The sequence below is a fragment of the Phycodurus eques genome, chromosome 5, assembly GCF_024500275.1.
Source record: "Phycodurus eques isolate BA_2022a chromosome 5, UOR_Pequ_1.1, whole genome shotgun sequence".
Lineage (NCBI taxonomy): Eukaryota > Metazoa > Chordata > Actinopteri > Syngnathiformes > Syngnathidae > Phycodurus > Phycodurus eques.
The window spans coordinates 236944-264256 of record NC_084529.1 but is presented as its reverse complement, the minus strand read 5'-3'; the positions used below and the strand labels follow the sequence as shown (position 1 = coordinate 264256).

At 44.4% G+C, this 27313-nt stretch overlaps 2 protein-coding genes across 3 annotated transcripts in view; one reads left to right on the top strand and one right to left on the bottom strand.

Annotated features, from left to right (window-relative positions):
- The first annotated feature begins 1037 nt into the window (after window positions 1-1037).
- Window positions 1038-10625, top strand: coq9 (coenzyme Q9 homolog (S. cerevisiae)). Its single transcript, XM_061677440.1, has 9 exons — window positions 1038-1121; window positions 3373-3550; window positions 3712-3847; window positions 5716-5858; window positions 7529-7613; window positions 7743-7847; window positions 8640-8795; window positions 10097-10150; window positions 10319-10625. Exons 1-9 carry the CDS (start codon window positions 1064-1066, stop codon window positions 10352-10354), a joined length of 951 nt encoding a protein of 316 aa, XP_061533424.1. The 5' UTR covers window positions 1038-1063; the 3' UTR covers window positions 10355-10625.
- A 1549-nt stretch (window positions 10626-12174) lies between these two features.
- tat (tyrosine aminotransferase) overlaps window positions 12175-27313 on the bottom strand; it is a 29193-nt gene continuing 14054 nt past the window's right edge. For both annotated transcript variants that reach the window (XM_061676580.1, XM_061676581.1), the window contains 5 exons: window positions 25749-25901; window positions 21709-21837; window positions 21293-21376; window positions 14872-14970; window positions 12175-14777 (listed from right to left, as the gene is read on the bottom strand). In XM_061676580.1, the coding sequence (XP_061532564.1) occupies window positions 14628-14777; window positions 14872-14970; window positions 21293-21376; window positions 21709-21837; window positions 25749-25901 (615 nt within the window). In that variant the 3' untranslated portion in view covers window positions 12175-14627. The remainder of the gene's footprint in view (window positions 14778-14871; window positions 14971-21292; window positions 21377-21708; window positions 21838-25748; window positions 25902-27313) is intronic.

Sequence of the window (27313 nt, the reverse complement as noted above, 5' to 3'; positions counted from 1 at the left end):
ATGCACAGGATGCAATTTAGAATTGCAGAAGCTGAAGAAAGCTCGCATATGCGACACATTTGGTCACAGTCTTGAGCCCTGTTACTGTTTCCACTCGGGACAGCCATCGGGCCAACTCGGGGGAGTGAGAAATCCGCCTTGGGAGGGCGTCCAATTTGAAACTCCAGACTTCAGCCCGTAAACATCTCGTCCTGCCTGACGCAGCGCCAGCCGCAGCGGCCGCTCTGTCTCCTGGGTCGGAGCGGCGGCAGTGAGCTCCGGCACGCCCGCAGTGTGGCGCTCTGCTTCACCGAACTTCACCGTGCCGCTCGGAGCTTCCGGACGTTCCCGAGTGTACAGAGGGCCGCCTTTCGAGTGAATTTCCTAACGTACCAGTCGCCTCAAATACACTAGCGCGCTATTGCAGCCAGGCTAACCGACGTGCCTACGTGGCGGCCATGTTGGCAAGGGCGACGTTCCTGAAAGGTAATGCATGGACGTTGTCAGTCGTAACATGCTCATTTCTCGACCGATTTTCATTAGGTTTCCATCCATTCTCTTATCCCGGTTAGGGTCGCGGGGCGCTGGATCCTATCCCAGCTGACTTTGGGCGAAAGGCGGACTACACCCTGAACTGGTCGCCAGTCGGCCGCAGGGCACATATAGACACGGACAACCATTCGCACTCACATTCACACCGTCACTGAGTGGGAACTGAACCCACGCTGCCCGCACCAAAGTCAGGTGAGTGGACCACTGCACCATCAGTGACTTTTCATTAGGGTTACTTTTTTTTTTTTGTTAACGCCAAAGCGTGTGCAATCAATATATATTGAAAAAGGAAACAATATTTTAACCTGTGAAAAGTTATTCCCAGTTCCCTTGTTGTGACTGTACAGCGTTATGCGCAACTGGATGCGGCACAACGTGCCGGCATTCTTGTTCTTTCGGACTACACGGAATGCGCTGACGACTTTGCCCTTACTACCTAAGCATCGGCATGGGCACGCAGCTCAAAGGGGCGTGTTGTATCTACGTTTCATATCTATGGCGTTAGCAGCGCGTTGCACAAAAACGACCAGACATGGCGGCGCTACTCCGAGCTTTAAGTACAGGAAGGGCATTTCGGGGGCTGTGTCGCGGTAATTATGCTATATTTCGCATATATGTGATTAAAACTGAGCTTTTCAGAAATATTTGATATGCCGTTGGTTATTATGGGGCAGAGTCCAAAGCTCATACTTGCCAACTCGGCAGAGTCGCATTACTTGATGGTGAAGGACAGTATAGCTGAGGTAAACGTTATGCTACAGTTGACATAGCCTGGCAGAATTTGTAAATGCGTACCATTTATTAAAAAAAAAAAGTAGTGATCGGTCTAAACATTGACAGTCAAGTTAAACTATAAGGCATTTCAGAATAGCACAGTATTGGTGATATGTTACTAACATTTTAAAAATACCTCCATATCAAAATAGGCGATATCATTGAACAGAGGAGTGCTCTACGAATAAAACAAGCCATAGTTTGTAAGAATCGGGTAAGGATGAAGGATTTTATGCCACTTTTTATGTCACAAATTGGCCCAAATTCACTTGCAAAGAAATAATTGTAAATCATTAGGAAATATGTCACTGAAACCTTGACTCTTTGGTAGAAAATGCTCATATGTTTCTTATTAGTTGAGATGAAAATATGACGTTTAAACGTCCGTTTTCAGATTTTCAATGGCGTCCGCCCGAGCCATCTCATTTTCCGAGTCAAACCGAGAGCAAGCGCGTCGTCAGAATTACTTCAAACTTTACAGAAAACAAGAATAATAAAAGGGAGTCGCGGACATTTTAAAGTCGGCGAATTCTACGAACGTGATTTTCGACACCGAAATCGAGGAAGATTTTCGTCTTTGTCAGAACCACAGAAGATCTCAACTGAATTGAAAATTTCAAGAACTAGGTACAACGAACAGCGAAATGTAAAAAGAACAAGTATTACCTCACGCAAAGCGTTGAGAAAACACGATTTTGGTCGGCCCGCCGCTAAATTCACGTGCCCGAAAGAAACAAATGAAAAGAAAATTACAGCTGTTTTTCCGGATTTATTAACAAACCTACACCATCGTTCAACAAAACAGTAATAAAGAAAATAAGATGGTCCCCATTTAGTCGCCAGTCATATTTTTCCCCAAATTTGCCCAAATTACACAGACTCTGCTAGGGTACACACATGGACAAAATTGTTGATTGAAAGGAAAACCCACAGTGGTCAGAGAAATAACTTTAATCTGACAAAAGTAATAATGAATACAAATGTCATGAAAATTAACCAATGAAAATCAGACCTGGCTTTTGAATTTTGGTTCAACAGAATTATTTAAAAAAAACAAAGCCATGAAACAGGCCTTGACAAAAATGACGGTACCCTAAATATATTTTGCACAATCTTTTGAGGCAATGATCGCTATCAAACCATTTTTTAAAAACTTTCAATGAGACCTCTGCACGTATCAGCAGGCATTTTGGCCCACTCTGGAGCAGACTGCTCCAGTTGTCTCAGTTTTGAAGGGTGCTTTCTCCAGACTGCACGTTTCAGCTCCTTCCACAGATGTTCTGTCGAATTTAAATCAGATTTTGAGATTTTATTGTACCCTGCACAGATTGAAGACCTCCTGTGCCAGATGCAGCAAAACAGCCCCTGAACATAACAGAGCCTCCTGCGTTTTTCACAGTAGGGACAGTGTTCATTTCTTGGTGTGTTTCATGTGCTTTGTTCGTCTATAATAGGACATCGTTCTCTGATAAACCACAAATCTTTTGGTGCAATAAAAAGACCAAACTGGAACTTTTTGGGAAGGCACATCAGCTCTATGTTCGCAGATGAAAAAATGAAGCACGCTAAGAAAAGCACACTGTCGGTACTGTGAAACCTGGAGGAGGGCTGTTTTGCTTCATCTGTGCAGGGTACAATAAAATCTCAAGACTATCAAGGTATTCCAGAACGAAATATGCTGCCCAGCTCATAATCGCGTGATGCGGATTGCATGCTAAATCAGGCAAATTTGTGCGAAAGAAGGTGGTCTGCTCACTGCTTGTGTAAAATGTGGGCCCTCACCAACACCACTTACATATAGATAAAATATTTAAATTCAGGGTGTAGACCGGATCAAAAAATCATCGCCTTCTTTTGGTGTTTCGGACTGAAATGCACTTGTTAGTATGCTCGTCATGATCCAGGCGTTCTCAAAAATGTTGGGGTGTACCATATCGGCATTTAAAGAAAATACAAATGTTTCATTACGGCTTACATTTTGGCCACTATGACATTGACAAGCAGGTGATGGTCAGGTCTCCCCGAACTAAATCCCTTGTAGTCCATTGACAGTATTGCTCATTGCAGTTGTGGTGGTACCAACAACAAAACGTCACCGTGTCAGTCCCAAAAGAGGCTTCAGCTGTGCAGCTCTGAGGCTTCAAGATGAATCCAAATCAAAAGCATACACGCACTTTGCTGGTAACGACCCAGCAACAGCTTCACAGGGAGACGCAGCAGATGAGTCCACCGGACCAAGAAGGAGGTCAGTCTGGTGCAAGAACTAGTCATGGAAAATGTTCATGCATGAACACATTGCAGGATTTCTGTGCACTGAAGTTAAAATTGTTGTTTATTATTAGAATTTTGCTCATGTTTATGGTATTTGTGTGAGTTGAATTTGATTCCTCCCTGTTCATGTGCAAGTTACCAGCATCAGGGTGGTGAGCAAGATGAGGAGTATAAAACAGAGGAGCAACTTCAAGCTAAAATCCTCTATGCTGCTTTGGAATTTGTCCCACAGCATGGCTGGACTATGGAGGCCATTGCGGCTGGTGCTGAGGTGAGATGCATTCAGAAGTTTTAGTTCAACTTCCAACAGCCCAGATTTAATTCCTGAATTTGAATCGTCGTCATTTGGCACAAAATGTTTATTATTTACAGTCAACGTTTTGCTCAATCATACGCCCCCCCTCCACTGTCAAATGTCGGACATCTTTGATGTGCTGCTTTTGCTCTTTGGCTTTGGAATAATTATGGACTATCTGGTAACTGATTTTTGGAAAACGGACCTGGTTATCTGTTGACATTCGGCTTTCGAAAAACCGCTTGTTTAAGACGTTGGATTTCGGTTTTCCAACTGAAATGAAAATGAAACTAGAAGTGGGATATTAATCAGTGACATTAGTGACCGTTTACCAATATTTACAATGCTTGACAGTGTCAACAGGAGCAGTATAGATAAAAGAAAACAATATAGATGTGCAAGAACACAGGGATCTCGTTTGATGTGCATCCAGCGTCTGAGACGCACAAATATTAGCAGGGATGCATGACGCATATTCGTTCTGCGTCTATAGACACGCAGTTTAAGACCTGCCCTGTGTGTGTGTGTTAGTGAAGAGCTTCCACTCACAGCGAATCAAATCATGTTTTGTACTCCTTGAATACTGGCAGCTAGATCCATTCCACACGTCCACCATCCACACACAGATGTCATTTCTAAATATTACTCCGCGGCGGACTAACATGTGCGCGCGTCGGTCTGCGTTTCCCCTTTTGTGCTCGGGACCTGCTTTGGATCAGTCACAGGAGTTGACGAGACCAGAAAAAAACACTTCCGCCTCTTCTGCTGTTAAGAAGTATCGGTACTTTTATTCCGTTACAATGATCTAAATGTCGCTCCCGACTTTTATTTAATCAATTATTGCTTATTTATCAACTATTTCGTGCACGAGACTACGACTTCGACTTCTGCATTGGGCGCTGTTTTCTCCAATCCAATTTTAGCGCTAGTGACGTTTAAGCCTAGTTCACAATGCAGCCCTATGGGGGCCAGAAGCCAGTGTAAACTGTAGGCCGGTAAATGCAGAGGGATGCGTCAGGAAGGGCATCCGATTTAAAACTTTGCCAAACAAATTGCTGTAATTATGGATGAATCGACGGTAGAAATTGGCGAATCCAAGGAAACGTTGTAGTTCTTTGCGGGTGGTGGGAGTGGGCCAGTTAACGACTGCTTGGATCTTGGCAGGGTCGGGTTGTAGTTGTCCTCTGGAGATGACTATTAACCATCGTTGTTAATCCCTGCCTTAGTCGTAGCTGCCTTGACTTCAACCTTTCGGCTGGCCTGACCGCAATGAAAAAATGGCGGGAGTAAATAGAGAGGGAAATCACAACTGTCAAGTTCTTTGCGCTTTGGGACCATGCACGACTGACCAATGATCAAGCGGAACAACGGAGATGTACCCGTCCTTGACAATTCACTATATTGACGGGGATTTTCAAATGAAAAGTCGGTGTTTATTAATGTTATTGCGTTTTATGGATTAACAGTATTTGCTTCCATTAAATTGCCATTTGTGACTCCAATTTGTAATACCATATTTATTCAGTTACTGTAGAAAGTAGATTTTCTTTTGGGTCATTGTTTGTCGTAAGGTAGTGCGATAAAAATAATTTCCCCTAACATTAGAAAGAATTGTGATTAATAATCGTGATTACAATATTGATCAAAATAATCGTGAGGGTTTTTTTTTTTGGCCAAAATCGTGCAGCCTTGGGAGATCAGTCAAAGTCCTCTAAAACGGCTGGCACTGAGGAGTTGACCGCTGTGAAAACAGCTGGCACTGAATGAGTTAAAATGATTTAGCAAGATTCATAACTGATCATGTTGAACTTGACTACTTGTGCTGGGTTCTATGTTGGTACTAGACCCTAGGCCTGTCATCTGCTTCCACTGGTATGTTCTATAATGGAGCTGGAGACCTGGTCCTACATTTCATCGCTCAATGTAATTCACAACTGGCAGAGACACTAGCAGAACAACAGAAGCAGGTCCAGTTGGGCCAAGAAGAGTAGGTGCAAGTAACCACACACACGTCTACAACCCCAATTCCAATGAAGTTGGGACGTTCGTTGTGTTAAACATAAATAAAAACAGAATACAATGATTTGCAAATCATGTTCAACCTATATTTCATTGAATACGCTACAAAGACAAGATATTTCATGTTCAAACTGATAAACTTGATTGTTTTTAGCAAATAATCATTAACTTCGAATTTTATGGCTGCAACATGTTCAGAAAAAGCTGGGACAGGGTCCTGTTTACCACTGTGTTACATCACCTTTTCTTTTACATTACGTCTTTTAACGTTCAATAAATGTTTGGGAACCGAGGACACTAATTGTTGAAGCTTTGTAGGTGGAATTCTTTCCCATTCTTGCTTGATGTACAGCTTCAGCTGTTCAACAGTCCAGGGTCTCCGTTGTCATATTTTACTCTTCATAATGCGCCACGCATTTTCAATGGGAGACAGGTCTGGACTGCAGGCGGGCCAGTCTAGTACCCGCACTCCTTTACTACGAAGCCACGCTGTTGTAACACGTGCAGAATGTGGTTTGGCATTGTCTTGCTGAAATAAGCAGGGGCGTCCGTGAAAAAGACGTTGCTTGGATGGCAGCATATGTTTCTCCAAAACCTGTATGTGTACCGTTCAGCATTAATGGTGCCTTCACAGATGTGTAAGTTACCCATGCCATTGACACTAATGCTGGCTTTTGAACTTTGTGTCCATAACAGTCCGGATGGTTCTTTTCCTATTTGGCCCAGAGGACACGACGGCCACAATTTCCAAAAACAATTAGAAATGGTGACTCGTCGGACTACAGAACACTTTTTCCACTTTGCATCGGTCCATCTTTGATGAGCTCGGGCCCAGAGAAACAGGCGGCGTTTCTGGGTGTTGTTGATAAATGGCTTTTGCTTTGCATAGCAGAGTTTCAAGTAGCACTTAACAGATGTAGCGCCAAACTGTATTTACTGACATTGGTTTTCTAAAGCCATGCGGTGATATCCTTTACACATTGATGTGGGTTTTTGGTGTTTTGCCACCTGAGGGATCGAAGGTCACGGGCATTCAATGTTGGTTTCCGGCCTTGCCGCTTACATGCAGTGATTTCTCCAGATTCTCCAGACCTTTTGATGATGATATGGACCGTAGATGATGAAATCCCGAAATTCTTTGCAATTGTACGTTGAAGAACATTGTCCATAAACTGTTGGACTATTTTCTCACGCACTTGTTCACAAAGAGGTGAACCTCGTCCTATCTTTGCTTGTGATTGACTGAGCGATACAGCTACCCAATCACAGCACCCACCTGTTCCCAATTAGCCTGTTCACCTTTGGGATCTTCCAAACATGTTTGATGAGCATTCCTCAACTTTCTCAGTCTTTTTGGCCACCCGTCCCAGCTTTTTTGGAACGTGTTACAGCCATACAATTCTAAGTTAATGATTATTTGCTAAAAACAATCAGTTTGAACATGAAATATCTTGTCTTTGTAGTGTATTCAATGAAATATAGGTTGAACATGATTTGCAAATCATTGTATTCTGTTTTCATTTATGTTTAACATAACGTCCCAACTTCATTGGAATTGGGGTTGTATAATGCTATTGTAATGTAACAATTTAATAATTTAGTTTAAAGTTCCAGAAATATTTGATGGCTCTCTTGCAGACCAAAGAAGACTGCTGACTTTCTAAGAGATGCTGTCGAGACGAGACTGAGGATGCAAATCCCCTATATAGAAACATGGCCACAGGTAAAGTGTGCACGATGATGTATCATAGCATGAATAAGCGTAGGGACATGCTACCTTCCTCATAATATCAGAATTTCAGACCAAAGTAACTCTTCCACAAGATTATTGAGTTTGCTGTTGTGTCCTCAGGCAATGAGCATTCTGCTCCTGCCTCACAACATCCCTAAAAGTCTGAAACACCTTTCCACTCTGGTGGATGACATCTGGTACCATGCTGGAGACAGATCTATAGATGTGAGTGGGTCTATTCTTGTGCATCCTTTTCTACCCATACATTCCACCTTGCTCACCCCTTATGTCCTCACCATTTACTGCAAGGAAAGCACTTTACCTGACTATTGGGTTCCTCTTGGCGTAATCATAAACTATTAACAATTTGAAGAAAATAATTCTGTGGAGTTATATTTTTATGCTGATTAACACTAAAATTGGCATGCTGATTCCAAAATTGCAGTCAGTTTTTTTTCTAATTATTATTTTTTTTTTATAGTACATCAAGTTTTTTCTCCACACCTTAGATATAGTAAAAGTTGCCAGCTGATTATGATTGGACTCATTGACAGCTACATGGCAACTTGTTTGTGCAGTCACAATTGAGGCAGTGCGGTGAGAGGTGTGTGCAGCTCCCAATAGGTCAGTACTATCAATAATTGCAAACAGGAAGCTAGCATAGTAGGAATTAAGTGGATTTGTGCCATATCCTTTGTAAAAGATAATAGTGTTAAATAAACATTGCAGTCATGCCTGTTTCTTTCATATTTCATTGTATGTCAATATTTGAAAAGTTTTATAAAGCAAGCACATATCTGCTAAGTACAGTATTTTTCATATGTTTTAAGAAAACAGGGCGCTATAGTTAAAAAATTTGACGTGATAGAGAAAACCTTTTAGATTCCGCACCCAAAAATTTGTTAAAAACAGCTGTCAGACCTAACTCAACAAAAATTGTGTTCCCCAGTGTAAGAGCGATCTTTGTTTTGAGACATTTCCCTTTTTTTTAGTTCTCTCCCATTTCCATCTATGTAGATGAACTGGTACAGTAAACGAGCAGCACTGACTGGCATCTATAACACCACCGAGCTAGTGATGCTTGAGGATTCCTCCCCAGACTTCCAGGACAGTTGGAACTTCCTTGACAACCGTATTCAGGATATAATCAGCATGGCCTCTTCTGCCAAACAGGTATAGTGCACCCACAGACTTCAGCGGAGACATTAAAATAGGAGGTTTAAACTTTTGGAAGGGTGTTGAATTAGTTTTAGCTACAGCACATGAATAACCTTGCAGTGATAGAAAACACCCCCACAGGACCCCCTGAGGGACACGGTCAAACGCCTTCTCCAAGTCCACAAAACACATGTAGACTGGTTGGGCGAACTCCCATGCACCTTCGAGGACCCTGCCAAGGGTATAGAGCTGGTCCACTGTTCCATGGCCAGGACGAAAAACACACCACACAGAAGTCCAAGAACAGAACACCGCTCAGGTTCTGATCAGGGGGGGCGGTTCCTCCCAATCACGCCCTTCCAGGTCTCACTGTCATTGCCCACGTGCATTGAAGTCCCCCAGCAGAACGATGGAATCCCCAGCGGGAGCGCTCTCCAGAACCCTCCTCCCCCAAGGACTCCAAAGAGGGTGGGTACTCTGAACTGCTGTTTGGTGCATAGACACAAACAACAGTCAGGACCCGTGCCCCCCACCGGAAGGAGAGAGGCTACCCTCTCGTCCACTGGGGTGTACCCCAACATACAGGCGCAGAGCCTGGGGGCAATAAGTATACCCACACCTACTCGGCGCCTCTCACCGTGGGCAACTCTAGAGTGAAAGAGAGTCCAACCCCTCTCGAGAGGACTGGTACCACAGCCTAAGCTGTGCGCGGAGGCGAGTCCGACTATATCTAGTCGGAACCTCTCGGCCTCACACACCAGCTCGAGCTCCTTCTCTACAAGAGAGGTGACAAGGTCGGATCGCTAAGGTCCCTGCCTTCGGCCACCGCCCAGCTAACACTGCACCCGATCCCTGTGGCCCTTCCCAGAGGTGGTGACCCACATTACCCTTTCGGGCTCTGCCCGGCTGGGCCCCATGGATGCAGGCCTGGCCACCAGGCGCTTGCCTTCAAGCCCCAGCTCCAGAGGGGGGCCCCGGTGACCCGCGTCCAGCCAAGGGAAACCTTAATCCCTTTATATTTTTCATCATAGGGGTCTTTTAGCCGTGCTTTGTCTGGTCCCTCACTTAGGACCTGTTTGCCATGGGTGACTCTACCAGGGGCGTGAAGCCTGAGACAATTTAGCTCCTAGGATTATTGGGACACACAAACGCCTCCACCATGATAAGGGGACAGCTTCCAGGAGGAAGCTGTCTTTTATACATTCCGAAAAATGCAGCCTCTGCAAAAAAAGGAGCTCGGAAGAGAGGATAACACATGAAGCCATCTGTTCATGCATGTATAAATTGTAACTGGTGTGTTTTCTTTGGTACTGCAGGTGCAATCAACAGGTGAAGCGGTGTTGCAAGGGCTCATGGGAGCAGCTGTAACTGTAAGTCTTCTATGATGTTTACCATTTGTATAAAAAGCACACGTTTTCAAGTCAACCTAACAACACAAGTTTTCAAGTCAACCTTTTTTTCACTGAAACTCATTGTAATGGAATGGATGTGGATTAACTGAATGATCAAAATTGTTCTTGTTTTGATTGTGCCTGCAGCTGAAGAATCTCACCGGAATAAACCAGACACGATGATGCAAGACAACTAAACAGATCCGAAATCCTCTTGTTTTAACATGAGATGAAAATGATTATTCAATATTCATTCATATTTATTTGATGTGGCCTGTGGTCTGCATATTTGGTGATGGTCATTTGCTGGACAGGTAGCTTTGTTTTGTTTTGTTTTGTTCGACTCACCAATATTAACTCTTCTATTCAGACCATATGTCTTCAATAGTGAAATGACTCTGTATTTAAGACTGGCTTGATGTTCATCATATTTTATTGAAATAAAATTGTTGACAGTTGTAACAAGTTGTAACATGCCTTTGAGTGCTATATCACTCTTTTGTCCCTTTAATAGACTGCTTGAGGATCATAATCCCTTACAACATTTTCTTCTGGACATCACCACCTCCACCGTCAAACGTTAGGCTTTTTTTGAGCGGTGGCCCTGTGGGGCCAACATGAGCCAAGCTGTAGTGGCTGTGTCAGAACAGGTACTGACCCCATGTACTGATGATATAATATGGTAAGTTGCAATGATTATTGCATATTTTGGGTCTTGATACTGTGTTTTTTTTACTTTAAGAAAATATTACTTCTGTCTTGATAGTTTTGCAATCTAGCCAAGGATCAAGGATTGTCAACATGACAAACTCAAAAATGTGTGCAGTGCGTTAAAATGCAAATTATTTGGGGTAAAAATGAAGATTATGTTGATTTCATAGTATTCATGAAATTTTCCCATAGGCTCACCACCTGTGAGAGGGATCAAGGGAGTCCTGTGTGAGGCAGGGACCTTGCCGGTCCGATCCCCTGCTACAGGAGCTGGCTTTAGGGACATGGAATGTCACCTCTCTGGCAGGCAAAAAGCCTGAGCTGGTGTGCAAGGTTGAGAACTTCAGACTGGACATAGTCTGGCTGATCTCAACGCAGAGCTTGGGCTCCGGTACCAGTCTTCTTGAGAGACTCTCTTCCACTCGGAAGTTGCCCACGGTGAGAGGCGCTGAGCAGGTGTGGGCATACTGATTGCCCTCCCGGCTCAGTGCCTGTATGTTGTCAATTCACCCCAGTAGACGAAAAGTTAACCTCCTTTCGCCTTCGGGTGGGGGGACGCGTCCTGAATGTTGTTTGTGCCTATGCACCAAACAACAGCTCAGAGTACCCACCCTTTTTGGAGTCCATGGGAGGGGTACAATGTGAGCCCTTACTTTGTTAAAGCTTGACTGTGCAGCTGCAGTCCACTTGAATGTGTCATCACGTAGGCATTCTAGCATGGGCTCCACCAGAGACTCATATTTTTGTATGAACTTTGCATACCATGCTGTGAGCCCTTGGAATGAGCGCAGAGCGGTGGAATCGCTAGGCACTGGAGCTTCTGTGATGGCTCTTGGGTGATCCTCATTTGGCAGCAAACCTTGTGCTGAAACTGTGTGTCCAAGGAACTGCAGTCTTCTCTTCTTGTAGTGGCACTTTTCTGTCTCGAGCTGGAGACCAGCTTCCTTCAGTGCCGTCAGCACCACCTGCAGATTGTGGTCATGTTCCTTCTGCTCCCTGCCATAAACAATCATGCCATCCAGATAATTCTGGAGGCATTTCAGCATGAGGAACATGAGCTTGGAGAATGCACTTGGTGCTGAGCGCAGTCCGTATGGGACTCGGCGGACCCCGAATAGTCCTTCATTTGTTATTAATGCAGTTATGTCCCGGCTCTATTCTGTCAGCGACACCTGATAAGCATTTGCTATATGCGCCCATGTATTCTCCAACAGTCTCATGCGGTCTCTGTACTTTTTGCCTGAACTTGTGTCAACTCAAACACACAGTACACAACAGGTTTCGTTGAGAGAAAATTTAATGAAACATACACTGGACTTTGGGGAAAAATGCAGAGGGACTTTACTACAAAAATTACAGGCAAAGGTATGTAAAGAACAAGATATCGGGCGAATGACACCTCGTAAATGTGAGCGTGAAATGATTTGAAGCATAGTGAGAGAGAATAAAGTTGGGACTCGTGTGAGGTCGTTAACCCCAAATTACTATGCACCAATTTGTACTTTCTAGTAATCGCTGCAATGTTTTACTCACGATCGTAGATCCCATGGTTCGGTCTTTTCTCAGTTGTTTCAAGAGGAAAGGAGGCAGGTTTAGTTGAAGAAGAAGGTGCACAAAAAGTAAAACAAAAGAGGGACGACAAAAAGAAGGTTGCAGTTCACGTGGGTGGACTCGTAACGTTTCCTGCCGTTTGGACTTATTGCAGGGCACGCTCTTGCGCTAGACTGCGGGTGTAACTTGTGGTAATGCCAGGAGTGTCTCTCCTGACCCCCCGAGAATAAGTCCAGGCTGGGAAAACAAACAGAAGCTGCGTGGCAGGCTTCTTTCATCTGACAGCGCCTTCGACGTGGTCCGGGGTCACACGCGCCACGAGGTGACAAAACAAAGGAAAAAGGGGGAGGGGGTTGGCCGGAGCCAAGCGCAGGAACTGAAGGGATGTTGGCTGGAAGAAGAGAGTGAGCCAAGAAGAAAGGATGTCGAGGCTTTTTGTATCTTCTGAGGCGGAGAAGGAGACCACACCCATCGACTCGGGTTTCCATGTTAAATTTCATTCTATCTGCGTAAGTCACGCCCAAAAAATTGGGTTGAAACTCTGCACATATTCTAATAAACGGTTCCCAACTTTGAAACTGTCTCACGGAGAGATCAAGCACATAAAATGATTGTTTAAACCTTAGTCTTGGCAAATCAACTCCTTATTGTTCAATACAACATTTAATATTGTTTGGTTTCAAACCAAGAGGTACAGTTCTTCTCAAGCAGTCTTGCAGTTAGACCTGTAGAATCAACACATTAACTCATTTAGTGCCTAACACGTATTAATGCGTAGTTTTAAACCCATATATTGGGTGCCGAGCACATTTTTAATACTTTCCGTTTCTTCACGGAAAGTGGGAGAGGACACTTTGATGTACCTCCCCACAAAGATTCAACAGCCTACTAATAGTGAAACTCCCAGCAGAGGGCAGCGATGCACCATTTTTAGATTTGACCCTGTAGCCTGATATGCACTGCTGAGCGGCGCAGATAGGCTGGAAGTCGGACAAGCTGAAGCATTTTTACACTCAGAAACAAAAGTATATGTAAAGTATTCACAGAATATGTACTGTGGTAGTTAGCACAATTGTGTGCTTGTGTCAGAAATGTGTTATAACTCCTATGGCGAGGATCACGGTTGCCATGTCAACAGCCAGGAAACAACACAAAGTGTCATGACAGACGTGATATCCGGTGAGTTTGCATCACTCACAGCACATTATATAGCCAAATACGTGATTATTTTTCAATCAAAAGCCATCCCTAAATGTTTTAGCTGGATTATGCAATAAAAACACGTAATGTGACATAAGCAAAAAAATATACAAGCATCGAAGTTACTGTTGCATAAATACTGCTTTTCACAAAAAGCTTATTATCTCCATAACCTGTGAGACGCGACCAAAAAACTTACCTACAGTATGTTTCACTGCACATAACTAAAGAACAGAAAAGGGAAGCTCTACCTTTTTTTTCCTGCTGAAAGAAGAGAGTTTATCCTTTAATTTGGAGCATTTGGTATGAATATAATAATTGGACAAAATATTCTGTAAGCCTTTGAAAGTCGTTCACAATCTTCAAAAACGGCTGGCACCAAGGGGGTTTTCTTTTCTGAAAAAAGCTAGCAGTAAATGAGTTAATGACACCGAAATCAAGGTATAAATTTAGAATATTCATGTAGGTTTGTTTTGTTTGGTACAAACGTAAGATTTCCTTAATGTCATTTTATTGTCCACTGGCACCGCATGGTACACTACCACGAGGAGTCCAACTGGCAGTGTCTGTAATCACCACTGGGGGTGATCATGTTCCATTAATGACAAGTAAGTGACCATGTTCCAGTGTCCAACAGTCATCAATCAATTCCTTCCCCCAATCACGCTGCGGGGGTCATGAGCAGACGTTAAGAATGTCAAAAGGGTCTCTTTGAATTCCTCTGGCGGGTTCATGGGGAGGTTGGTAAACTATTAAATTCATTGAGGCCAGTTTAACTAATCAATCCATTGTTGTCAATTATTCCTAACTTCCACGTCTGGTCATGCTGTAGCCTTCCACACTAGAAGGTCTTTGTTTTCGCGAAGTCCCGTGAGTCAGAGAGGAGGACCTTTATCTACTTTTATGGGCCCACTTGAGTTAAAACAGATGTCCGGTGGTTTGAAGGCCACTCCGACTGGCTGAGGGTTCAGGGGTCATCAGTTCTTGTGTGCCATCAGACAGATGTATCTTGTAGGGAGTATTCGTTACAGCGGCCTGACCAATAGTGGCGCTGACAAAACTCCCTGATCCGACCACATGCTTCCACCATCATCTGTTCTGGAACAGTCACCACAATGCGGAAGAAGTTGGGATACTCAAAAGCCTGTGAGAAGAGAGGCAATGAATGTCACACTCCTAATGGTTTTGTGATATCTTTATGACAAATCATATCGAAGATGTTGAAGGTGAGAACTTACTGTAGCGGGCAGACAGAAAACGGACTGCTCGGTCACCAGTCGTTCAGTAAAGTCAACGTCATTCTGAAAATCTGGGAAGCTGTCTATGTCGATTCCAATCTGAAAAGCCAAAAACACATTTTATTCTCGATACCGGTCAGATTAGGCGAGGCGATAGATTTGATCATTTTAATGCTTGTTTACAAACAGGCAACCAAACGTCAGGACAGACCCTCAAATTTCACAGCAAAATGACAATAGCTGCTGATGATGATGTTTGAGTCAGGCCCATTGTTAGTGATCAAAAATTAACAATGAAAATTGTGAACAGTGAAAATTAAGAATTTGCTAATTGGTACAGGTCAGCACGGTGGACGACTGCCTCACAGTTCTGAGGACCAGGGTTCAATCCCTGGCGCCGCCTGTGTGGAATTTGCATGTTCTCTCCGTGCCTGCGTGGGTTTTTCCGGGCACCCCGGTTTCCTCCCACATCCCCAAAACATGCGTGGTAGGTTAATTGACGACTCTAAATTGCCCGTAGGTGTGAATGTGAGTGCGAATGCTTGTTTGTTTGTATGTGCCCTGCGAGTGGCTGGCAACCGGTTCGGGGTGTACCCCGCCTCCTACCCAATGATAGCTGGGATAGGCTCCAGCACGCCCGCAACCCCAGTGAGGAGAAGCGGCTCAGAAAATGGATGGATGGATAATTGGTACAGTATGGATTATTGTCACTGATGGTGGAGTGGTACATTGGCCTGACTTTAGTGCAGGCAGTATGAGTTCAGTTCCCACTCAGTGACTTTGAGAATGTGAGAGTGAATAGTTGTCTGACTCTATATGGACTGCATGTGCCCTGTGAGTTTGCAAATGACTGGCGACCAGTCCAGGACGGAGTCCGGCTGAAGCCAATTGGGATTGGCTCCAGCTCACCCCTGATCCACAACAGGATAAGCAATATAGAAAATGTATGCATTATGCACACAAATAGAACATTTGCACCGTCCAATGAGATGCAATTAAAGGCTACCTTTACAAAGACATTAATGCTCCATTTTGATTAACACTATTAATTTAACATTTGTTATGGTGGTTGTAGTTTGCATATAAACGGCATAGCATCCTACTTACATCTGTGTAAAACTTTTGTTACTCCATTTATGTGAGAGATTCAGACTATTAGAAACTGGCCTCTGTATTATTCAGTGCAGTTCTGCAAAAAAGATTTTTAAAAATGGTGGCCTCCTTTTGCAAAGCACTGTATATGTTTTATGAATAGAGACGATAAAATATACACCATATACATAACCCTAATGTGTGCAGTGTTGGGCTGTGACCCAAAGTACAACCATAAAGATGAATAATTTATGAAACCAAATATGACAGTATCAAAAGTGAGCAATATTATCTTTATAAGACCAAATTTTTGACACAGATCTTGTATCAGAGATCATTAGATTGGTAGTGTATATTTCATAGTTTCTATTCATAAAACAAATACAGCGGCTGAAATAAGTATTTAACATGTCACCATTTTTCTTTCTAAATATACTTCCAAAGGTGCAATTGACCTGAAAATGTTACCAGATGCCCCTCCTTGAGCTGTCACCTTATCGTGGTGTAGGGGTTTGTGTGTCCCAATGATCCTAGGAGCTAAGTTATAAGGGGCTTTATCCCCCTGGCAGGGTCACCCATGGCAAACAGGTCCTAGGTGAGGGACCAGACAAAGCACAGCTCCAAAAAAACCCTAGATATAGAGATAAATAGATAGAGAATTCAGGAGGACGTTTTCCCTTTCCCGGACGCGGGTCACCGGGGCCCCCCTCTGGAGCCAGGCCTGGAGGGGGGGCTCGCAGGCGAGCAGTTGGTGGCTGGGCCTGCACCCATGGGGTCCGGCTGGGCACAGCCCGAAAGGGTAACGTGGGTCCCCCTTCAAATGGGCTCACCACCTGTGGGAGGGACCATAGGGGTCGGGTGCAATGAGAGCTGGGTGGTGGCCGGAGGCGGGGACCTTGGCTACAAAAGCTCGCTCTAGGGACGCGGAATGTCACCTCTCTGGCAGGGAAGGAGCCCGAGCTGCTGTGTGAGGTCAAGACGTTCCGACTAGATCTAGTTGGGCTTGTCACCACACACAGCTTGGGCTCTGGTACCAGTCCTCTTGAGAAGGGTTGGACTCTCTTCCACTCTGGAATTGCCCACAGTGAGAGGCGCCGAGGTGATTAAAAAGCTCCTCGGTGGTAAGGCCCCGGGGGTGGATGAGATTCGCCCAGAGTTCCTAAAAAGGCTCTGGATGTTGTAGGGCTGTCCTGGTTGACACGCCTCTGCAACATCGCATGGACATCGGGGACAGTGCCTCTGGATTGGCAGACTGGGATGGTGGTCCCCCTTGACCAAAGGGTGTGTTCCAACTACAGGGGGATCACACTCCTTAGCCTCCCTGGTAAGGTCTATGCAGGGGTGTTGGAGAGGAGGGTCCTTCGGGGAGTCGAATATCAGATTCAGGAGGAGCAGTGTGGTTTTCATCCTGGCTGTGGAACAGTGGACCAGCTCTTCACTCATCGGCAGGGTCCTCGAGGGTGCGTGGGTGTTCGCCCAACCAGTCTTCATGCGTTTTGTGGACTTGGAGAAGGCATTCGACCGTGTCCCACGGGGAGTTCTGTGGGGGGGTGCTTCGGGAGTATGGGGTACCGAACCCCCTGATACGGGCTGTTCGGTCCCTATACAACCGGTGTCAGAGTTTGGTCTGGATTGCCAGCAGTAAGGACTTGTTTCCGGTGAGGGTTGGACTCCGCCAAGGCTGCCCTTTGTCACCGATTCTTTTATGGACAGAATTTCTAGGTGCAGCCCAGGCATAGAGGGGGTCCGGTTTGGTGGCCTCAGTATTGCATTGTATGCAAGCAGCCGAAAGGAGTTTCCTCCGCAGGGTGTCCGGACTCACCCTTAGGGTGAAAAGCGCAGTCATCTGGGAGGGGCTCAGAGTAGAGCCGCTGCTTCTCCACATTGAGAGGAGCCAGATGAGGTGGCTCGGGCATCTGATTAGGATGCCTCCCAGACGCCTCCCTGGTGAGGTGTTCCGGGCACGTCCGACCAGGAGGAGACCCCGGGGACGCCCCAGGACACGCGTCTGGGAGGCGTCTCTTGGCTTGCCTGGGAAAGCCTCGGGATCCCTTCAGAAGAGTTGGAGGAAGTGGCTGGGGAGAGGGAAGTCTGGGCTTCCCTGCTAAAGCTACTGCCCCCGTGACCTGACCTCGGATAAGCGGAAGAAAATGGATGGATGTTACCAGATGTTGGGAAAAACCCAAGTAATCCATACATACAAAGAACAAATAAGATCAGAAATGAAGTTGTGTGTAAAAATGTGAAATGACACAGGGGAAAAGTATTGAACACATGAAGAAAGGGAGGTGCAAAAAGGCATGGCAAGCCAAGACAACACCTAAAATCGATTAATAATCAAACAACAATCCAGCCCCATGTCAGTGCAAATGAAGATCAGCTTGTTCAGTCCTAATTGATGGCTTACAAAAAGGTCTCATTGCCAAGGTGTGAGTCAAGACACATCTCATGGTGGGTTAGAGCAAACAGCTGTCTCAAGACCATTGCAAAGTAATTGTTGCAAAACATAACAATGGCATTGGTTGCAGGCGCATATCGAAGCTTCTGAATGTTCCAGCAAGCACGGTTGTGGCCATAATACGTAAGTGGACAGCCAATCATACCACCATAAATTTGCCTTGATCAGGTGCTCCTCTCAACATTTCTGACAGAGGATTGCAAAGAATAATCATAAGCGTTGTCCAAGAGCCAAGGACCACGTGTGGAAAGCTTCAAGAAGACCTGGAATTAGCAGGTACTGTTGTCACAAGGAAAACAGTGAGTAATGGCCTGTATGCACGCTCACCATGCAAGACCCATTGCTGAAAGAAAAGAATGTCAAAGCTCGTTTAAGGTTTTCTGAACAACATTTGGACAAGCCAGTTAAATACTGGGAGAATATAGTCTGGTCTGATGAAAGCAAAATGTAACTGTTTGGATGCCATAATGCACACCACGTTTGGAGGAGAAATGGCACTGCACATCACCCTTAAAACACTGTACCAACAGTGAAGTTCGGAGGTGGGAACATGATGGTGTGGGGCTGATTTTCACCAAATGATACTGGTAAACTTCACATTATTGAAGGAAGGATTTAATGGGAAAATGTACCGGCACAAAAATCTGTTGCCGTCTACGAGGATGATGAAAATGAAACGAGGGTCGACATTTCAGCAGGATAATGATCCAAAGCATACTGCCAAGGAAACTCTCAATTGGCTTCAAGAAAAAAAAAATACAGCTGCTCGAACGGCCCAGCCAATCACCTGACTTCAATCCAATTGAAAATCTATGGAAAGAACTGAAACTCAAGGTCCATAAAAGAAGCCCACGGAATCTTCAAGATTTGAAGACTGCTTGCCTGCAAAATCTCACCAGAGCAATGCACGCGACTAGTTTCTCCATACAGGAGGTGTCTTGAACGTGTCATTGCAAAAAAAGGCTTTTTGTCCAAAGTATTAAATAAATACCAGTCGGCGTGTTCAATACTTTTTCCGTTTGTCATTTCATATTATTACACGCAACTTAATTTCTGATTTTATTTGTTCTACTTTCTTTGTATGTACGGATTACTTGGTTGTTCCCAACATCTGGTGAAATGTTCATATCAATAGCACCTTTTGCAAATATATTTAATGAGAAAAATGGTGACGTGTTAAATACTTATTTCAGCCGCTGTACAGTGCTGTGAAAAAGGAGGCCACCATTAGATTTGTGGTTTTAGCAATGTGGGCGGCGTGGCGCAGAAGTTGTGAATATGCCCTGCAACCGGAGGGTGGCGGGTTTGTATCCCCACCCAAATGCATGTTGTTGTTATGTCCCTGGGCAAGACACAATGGCAGTCACACTTCTGTCAGACTGCCCCACAACACTGGTAGTTTACCAGGGTGTGACTGTGGAGTGAATGAATAATGCATGAAATTGTGAAGTGTCTGAGTGCCTAGAAAAGTCCTATATAAGTGTAAAGCATTATTATTATTAATGTCATAATGATCAATAGAAGGCCAATAAGTAGACAACAGACCTCCACCAAAGCTGAACTACAGCACACTATTACAATTTACAGAACTTTGTGGGTTTGTTTGTCCATCTGTTTGTTAGCTAGCAGGCGACTTCCGGATTAATGGACAGGGGATGACAATATGATTCTGGGGCTTGGACCGTTACAACGGAAATGTACCGTAGTCGGTTGTAATTACTGTCATTTCTCATGTATAATGCGCACCCATGTATAATACACACCCCCGAAGTTGACCTCAAAATTCTGGAAAACCCTTCTACCTATATATAATGCATTTTTACAATGCATTATTTTCTACCTATATGATCAAAACATGAAGGATTATCTGTATTTTGTTAGTTTTGTCACTTTATTTGAACACACAATACTTTCATTTTATTGACTTGCTCTTATTTTGAAAGTTTGCAGCTCTACTTTTATTGAGTAAATGAGAAAAAACACAGTTGTGCTCATATGTTTGATTACCCAAGTAGAATTTGTAAGATGTCTACAATTCTTTAAAGAAAACATGAAAGGCCAGGCAAAACACATTTAATTTTATTTTTATGGAATACAAATTAAACGGTCAAGCATTTCAGAAAAGCATAACATAGCCATAAAGAAAGTAATGATTGTTGTTGTTCAGTCATGTATTAAAAAAAAAACAATATTTCACAAATTCTGCCAGGGTGTGTAAATTTATGAGCACAACTGGACATATATGCAGTACATATATCATACGTACCCCTGTCATATTGGAATGAAATTGTAGACTAGACCTTTTTTATAACCACTAGGTGGCGGTGGTATATGAGAATGAAAGTGTGCAACTTTTTCATAACCTCTCGGGGGCGGTGGCATTTTGAAATGAAAGCGTACAGCTTTTGCATAAGCTCTAGATGGTGGCATACATTTATAAAATGGGACATTTTTTTCCATTTCTCCCTGTATCTATGTACCATGCGCACACTTTTGACAATTTTGTTGGGGGGAAAAATGTGCATTATACACGAGAAATTACGGTAGTTGTTCCTTCGTGCACTAATCAAAAATATTGTCGACATTGGTCCTCTATTCGTTTGTGTAAAGCTCCTTTGTTTTATGAGTTAATGTTTTACAAAATATTGATTGCTGTGAAAAAGAGTCATCATTAAAACAAAGTTAGTAGTGACCTAACAGTTTTTCACAGTACAGTAGTGTAAATGTACCATAATTCTGACAAAACTGAATTCTCTGACAAAACAGACTTCTGACACAATATGCTTACTTAAGTGGAATGTTACTGTGATTGAAAAATTATTAAAACACTAATTTGGACATCCAGCAATCCTAACCATTTGTTATACTGACCATCAAGTACATGGCTCCTGAGGGCATGATGGGGTTCAAGCCAGGCACAGTGGACAGCTCATTAAAACAAATGTCAGCGTTGGACTGTGGAAGAACAAGATGCATATATGACATCATCAGGATGGAGTGCAAGATACAGTGGAACCTCTCTAAATTGATGTCATTTTGTGACACTCATCGATTTCTCAACGATCTCTCTCTCTCATAGGGATTAATTATAATTGGAATCAGATGTTCCGAGTCAAACTGTGACGATATCCTCTATTCATTGTCGACTCCGCTGTCTTCATTAGGGCTACGGGTCCTAACCCATCTGACACCCTGGACTGGTTTGAAACTGTACAATCTGGGCATTCAACTTTGGAGGTTCCACTGTCCTTAAATGTCATCATGTTGCTAATCTGCCTTCTGTTTACCTTGATAAAATGAATGGTATCATCATAGAAACCTTGACGTGTGTTGTTGAGGATTCCCTCCAGGGCACCCTGGACGATGGTGCAGGGTCCAAGAATACGTTGGCTCAGCTTGACAAGGCCATGTCGAATCTGCAGATATGTTACACAGTGTATACAATGTGCTTTTTTATGCTTCACTGTACATACAGTTGAAACCAGAGGTTTTCATCCAGCCATCCATTCTCCTCCGCTTATCCGAGGTCTGGTCGCGGGGGCAGCAGCCTCAGCAGGGAAGCCCAGACTTCCCTCTCCCCAGCCACTTCCTCCAGCTCTTCTGAAGGGATCCCGACGCGTTCCCAGGCCAGCCGAGAGACATAGTCTCTCCAGCGTGTCCTGGGTCGTCCCTGGGGTCTCCTCCCGGTGGGACGTGCCCAGAACACCTCACCAGGGAGGCATCCTAATCAGATGCCCGAGCCACCTCATCTGACTCCTCTCAATGCGGAGGAGCAGCGGCTCTGCTCTGAGCTCCTCCCGGATGACCGAGCTTCTCACCGTATCTCTAAGGGAGAGCCCGGACACCCTGCGGAGGAAACTTATTTCGGCTGCTTGTATCCGGGATCTTGACCCACAGCTCGTGACCATAGGGGAGGGTAGGAACGTAGATCGACCGGTAAATCGGGAGCTTCGCCTTTCGGCTTAGCACCTTCTTCATCACAACGGACCGATACAAAGTCTACATCACTGCAGACGCTGCACCGATCCTCCTGTCGATCTCCCGTTCCATTCTTCCCTCACTCGTGAACAAGATCCCAAGATATTTGAACTCCTCCACTTGTGGCAGGATCTCACCCCCGACCCGAAGACGGCACTCCACCCTTTTCCGACTGAGGACCATGGTCTCAGATTTGGAGGTGCTGATTTTCATCCCAGCCGCTTCACACTCGACTGTGAAGCGTTCCGGTGAGAGTTGGAGATTACAGCTTGATGAAGCCAACAGAACCACATCATCTACAAAAAGCAGAGATGCAATACTGAGTTCACCAAACCGGACCCCCTCTACGCCTCGTCTGTGCCTAGAAATTTTGTCCATAAAATTTATGAACACAATCGGTGACAAAGGGCAGCCTTGGCAGAGTCCAACCCTCACCGGCAACGAGTCAGACTTACTGCCAGCAATGCGGAGCAAACTCTGACACTGGTCGTACAGGGACCGAACAGCTCATATCGTGGTTCGGTACCCCATACTCCTGAAGCATCCCCCACAGGACTCCCCGAAGGACACGGTCAAACGCCTTCTCCAAGTCCACAAAACAGATGTAGACTGGTCGGGCAAACTCCCACGCACCCTCGAGGACCCTGCTGAGGGTGTAGAGCTGTTCCACGGCCAGGACGAAAACCACACTGCTCCTCCTGAATCTGAGATTCGACTTCCCGACGGAGCCTCCTCTCCAGCGCCCCTGAATAGACCTTACCAGGGAGGCTGAGGAGTGTGATCCTCTGTCGTTGGAACACACCCTTCGGTCCCCCTTCTTGAAAAGGAGGACCATCGCCCCAGTCTGCCAATCCAGAGGCACTGTCCCTAGTGTCCAGGCGATGTTGCAGAGGCGTGTCACCCAGAACAGCGCCACAACATTCAGAGCCTTTCGGAACTCCAGGGCGAATCTCATCCACCCCAAATTTCCCAAATTTTCAAAATAAAAGCCTGAAATTCAAAATTCTTCACTAATTTACCTACACTTTCTCAACCAATTCGAACTGTTTCAACTTCGTGTTCAGCTCATTCAAGCCATCCTGTGAACTATTCCAAATTGATCAAATTTACTAGAATTTCAAAATGATGCCCCAAAATTTCCTTTTTCCTTAACCAATTCAAATCGTTTCAACGTCAATGTTTTCAGCTCATTCAAGCCACCCCATGAAATATCCCAAATTGGTCAAATTCCCTAGATTTTCAAAATAAAACCATGACATTCGCTAATTTTACAAATGTACCTGCAGTTTCAGTTTAAGTGCCATTACTTCTTAACAGCAGAAGCGGCGGAAGTGTTTTTCTGGTCTTGTCAACTCCTGTGACTTCTCCAAAGAAGTCACAGGAGTGACCTCAGGCCGATGCGCTAGCATGTTAGTCCTCCGCGGAGCAATATTCAGGAATTACATAAAATCCATAAAAGTTATGAACAGAATCAGTGACAAAGGGCAGCCTTGGCGGAGTCCAACCCTCATCGGAAACGAGTCCGACTTACTGCCGGCAATGCAGACCAAACTCTGACACCGGTCGTACGGCGACCGAACAGCCCGTGTGAGGGGATTCGGTACCCCATACTCCCGAAGCACCCCCCACAGGACTCCCCGAGGGACACGGTCGAACGCCTTCTCCAAGTCCACAAAACACATGAAGACTGGTTGGGCGAACTGCCACGTACCCTCAAGGACACTTCTGAGGCTGTAGCGCTGGTCCACTGTTCCACGGCCAGGACGAAGACCGCACTGCTCCTTCCAGCTGGATCCTCCTCTCCAGAACCTCTGAATAGACCTTACCAGGGAGGTTGAGGAATGTGATCCCCCTATAGTTGGAACACACCCTCCAGTCTTCCTTTTTAAAAAGGGGGACCACCACCCCGGTGTGCCAATCCAGAGGCACTGATGAGCCCCAGCCTTTCTTTCTACAGTGTGATAAAATATACAGTAGCGATATCAGTGGTGGGCTGTCCATTTTGGTACCTGGGCCTTCAGTGGGGATTTACCTGACTCAATCCACACGTTAATATCACCACGATAATGGTGCAAGTATTGAGAGCATCAATACTACTTGTATATAAAAACGCAATATAACAGAAAGCAACTTTGTCACGTACATCATCTGAATCACTATTTGCCTAATAACATGAAAAATAGAGTACCTGTACATCATACTCAGAGATGCTGATTATTAAATGTATTGTGTGCAGATTGCTGCAGATGTGTTTTGCTAGTCGAACCTGGCTTGCTCTGACGAACCAATCAGAGAATGGATAAATCAGAGAATGGATAAATGCATCCCCCTGGATAAATGGATAAATGCTGACATCCCTCAGGTAGGCGCTACCGATCAACGCTAACTAGAACTAGTAGACATTCCAACAGCTTCTTCCCTCTTGCGATCAACTTCTTAAACACCTAACCTATAATTCCATTACAACAAGCTGGCAATTTTTTGACTTGAGTTCGTTGTCACATTTCTGTGGGGCCAATTATTTATTACTTGTGCACTCACTGTAGTTGTCTCGCCATGCTGCACTATTTGCATATACTGGCCACTCATGCCAGAGTAGCATCTGCTCCATTTGCACACTGATTGAGGAGTATCTGTAACATTTGCACAACCGACATTGTCCCAGATGATCGCACTACTTGTCACTTTAAACCGCATACACTCCTTGAAGTCTCAGCGCCCTTTGCACAATGGTCATTGCACCGGACTATTGCAATATTAGTCGTTCGAACTGCTCTAAGTGGTAGAGGACTCTGCATCTTTTTGCACAATTGTTTTTTGTCAATGTCTTTATGTCCCCAAAGTGTTCTGTAAATTGACTGTTTGTTGTACTAGAGCGGCTCCAACTACCGGAGACAAATTCCTTGTGTGTTTTGGACATACTTGGCAAATAAAGATGATTCTGATTCTGATTCTGATTCTGATCATCGAGGCCCACTGAGGTGAATTTGAAATCTGATCGTTTTTTGCTATCTGACTAGTTAAAGAAACAGCCCCATTGCTCATACAGTTTAAGTTACATTAGCCAGCACTACTGGTTCTGAAGGCCCCGGGCAAATAAGATTGCCATGGCAACACACGGAGGCTGAAATGCGATTGGAAAAAAGGCCAACATCCGTTTACATTTAATGGAAGCAGTGCAGTCAAGAGAAATGCTACAAAATACAGACTGGTAAAAAAGTTCATGAACCGCATTAGAATTTAGGTTGTAAATGTAGGTCAGTGCTTCAAATAATATTTTGCCCAGGTTTTGTTGGCCCTGACCACTCAAGACTGTGTATTACACAGTATAAGATACTCTATAACTCACCTTAGATCCAAAGATGTTGTTCCTGTCGTGGAGGAGGATCCATCCCATTCTCCAACCGGGGACCAGCCAGCGCTTAGCCAGGCCGCCGCAGGAAATGATTGGTACGTCACTGCTGAGAGATGCCAGGGACTGGCAGTCACAACCTGGGAAAACCTGAGAAAAACAAACATAAGTCATTCAATATTAGTTCAGTTTTGCATTTCTGATAGAAGCCAAATAGTACTTTTCATAATTAGATACAGGAGGTCAAAATATTATTGAAATCTTTTGCATGTAAGAGTTTATCCCCAAGAGCACAAAAATGAATTTTAATGAACTTAACTCTTTCAATACCAGCCATCTTCAGAAAAGACAACCTCTTGTGTGCCAGCCGATTTAAAGCATTTTGACTGATCTTTAAAGGCCCACAGAATTTTTTATTATTTTTATTTTTTTTAACACAGACACTATCAAATGAAAGAATAGAAATGGGTTGGCTTCACCCAAATATTTTGGAACAAAAAAAATAAAAAGAAGCTTTTTGTGAAATGCACAACATTTTTGCACAACAGTGACTTAGTCATTATTTTTTTTTCTTCAGTGACACCTCAAATCTCTGAACAGTGGTTTTCTTTTATAAAATGATGAAAAAGTGCTTTTGATGGCAAAATAATACATTTAGACAACCGTGTAACATTTTTACACAAACTATTGAACTATTGCAGGCGGCACAATGGCTGACTGGTTATCGCGTCGGCCTCACAGTTCTGAGGACCTGGGTTCAAATCGGGCCTTGCTTGTGTGGAGTTTGCATGTTCTCTCCGTGCCTGCGTGGGGTTTTTTTTCCGGGCACTCCGGTTTCCTCCCACATCCCAAAAACACGCGTGGTAGGTTAATTGACGACTCTAAATTGCCCGTAGGTGTGCATGTGGGTGCGAATGGTTGTTTGTTTGTATGTGCCCTGCAATTGGGGGTGTACCCCGCCTCCTGCCCGATGACGGCTGGGATAGGCTCCGGCACGCCCGCGACCCTAGTGAGGAGAAGCGGCTCAGAAAATGGATGGATGGCTGTTTTAACAATATTCATAATTTGATGTAACTGTGGATGAAGTTGCAAAGTCTGCATTCATTGTCGTCAGCGATGATCATTGCAGCAGGTTCATTTTCAATGACCGGGAGCAAATGATTAGCCTAAACCTCTAAATATCTCCTCCTCTTTTTATTTTCACCCACATGCCCTTTCAGATCACATGTTGTTATTAGTGGGACAACAATCCAACACTTAGTGAATTGTGCTTCACAATGATCGTCAGACATTGGATGACACGAAGTCGCTGTGAACATTTACTGTTCCGAGCTTAGCGGCAAATCAATGGGAGCGGATGACGAACATACTCAACATCCCCCTCTCTTTTTAGTTTCATTCACGACCCCTTTTAAGATCACTTTCCCGATTAGTGTGCCAACAATCCAGCACTTGGTGAATTGTGCTTCACAATGATGGTAAGACATCAAAGGAGGGAATTTCCCTGTGATCGCTGAAGTTTAATTCAAATCAATATGAGTGCAAATTGTTTGCAAATTGAT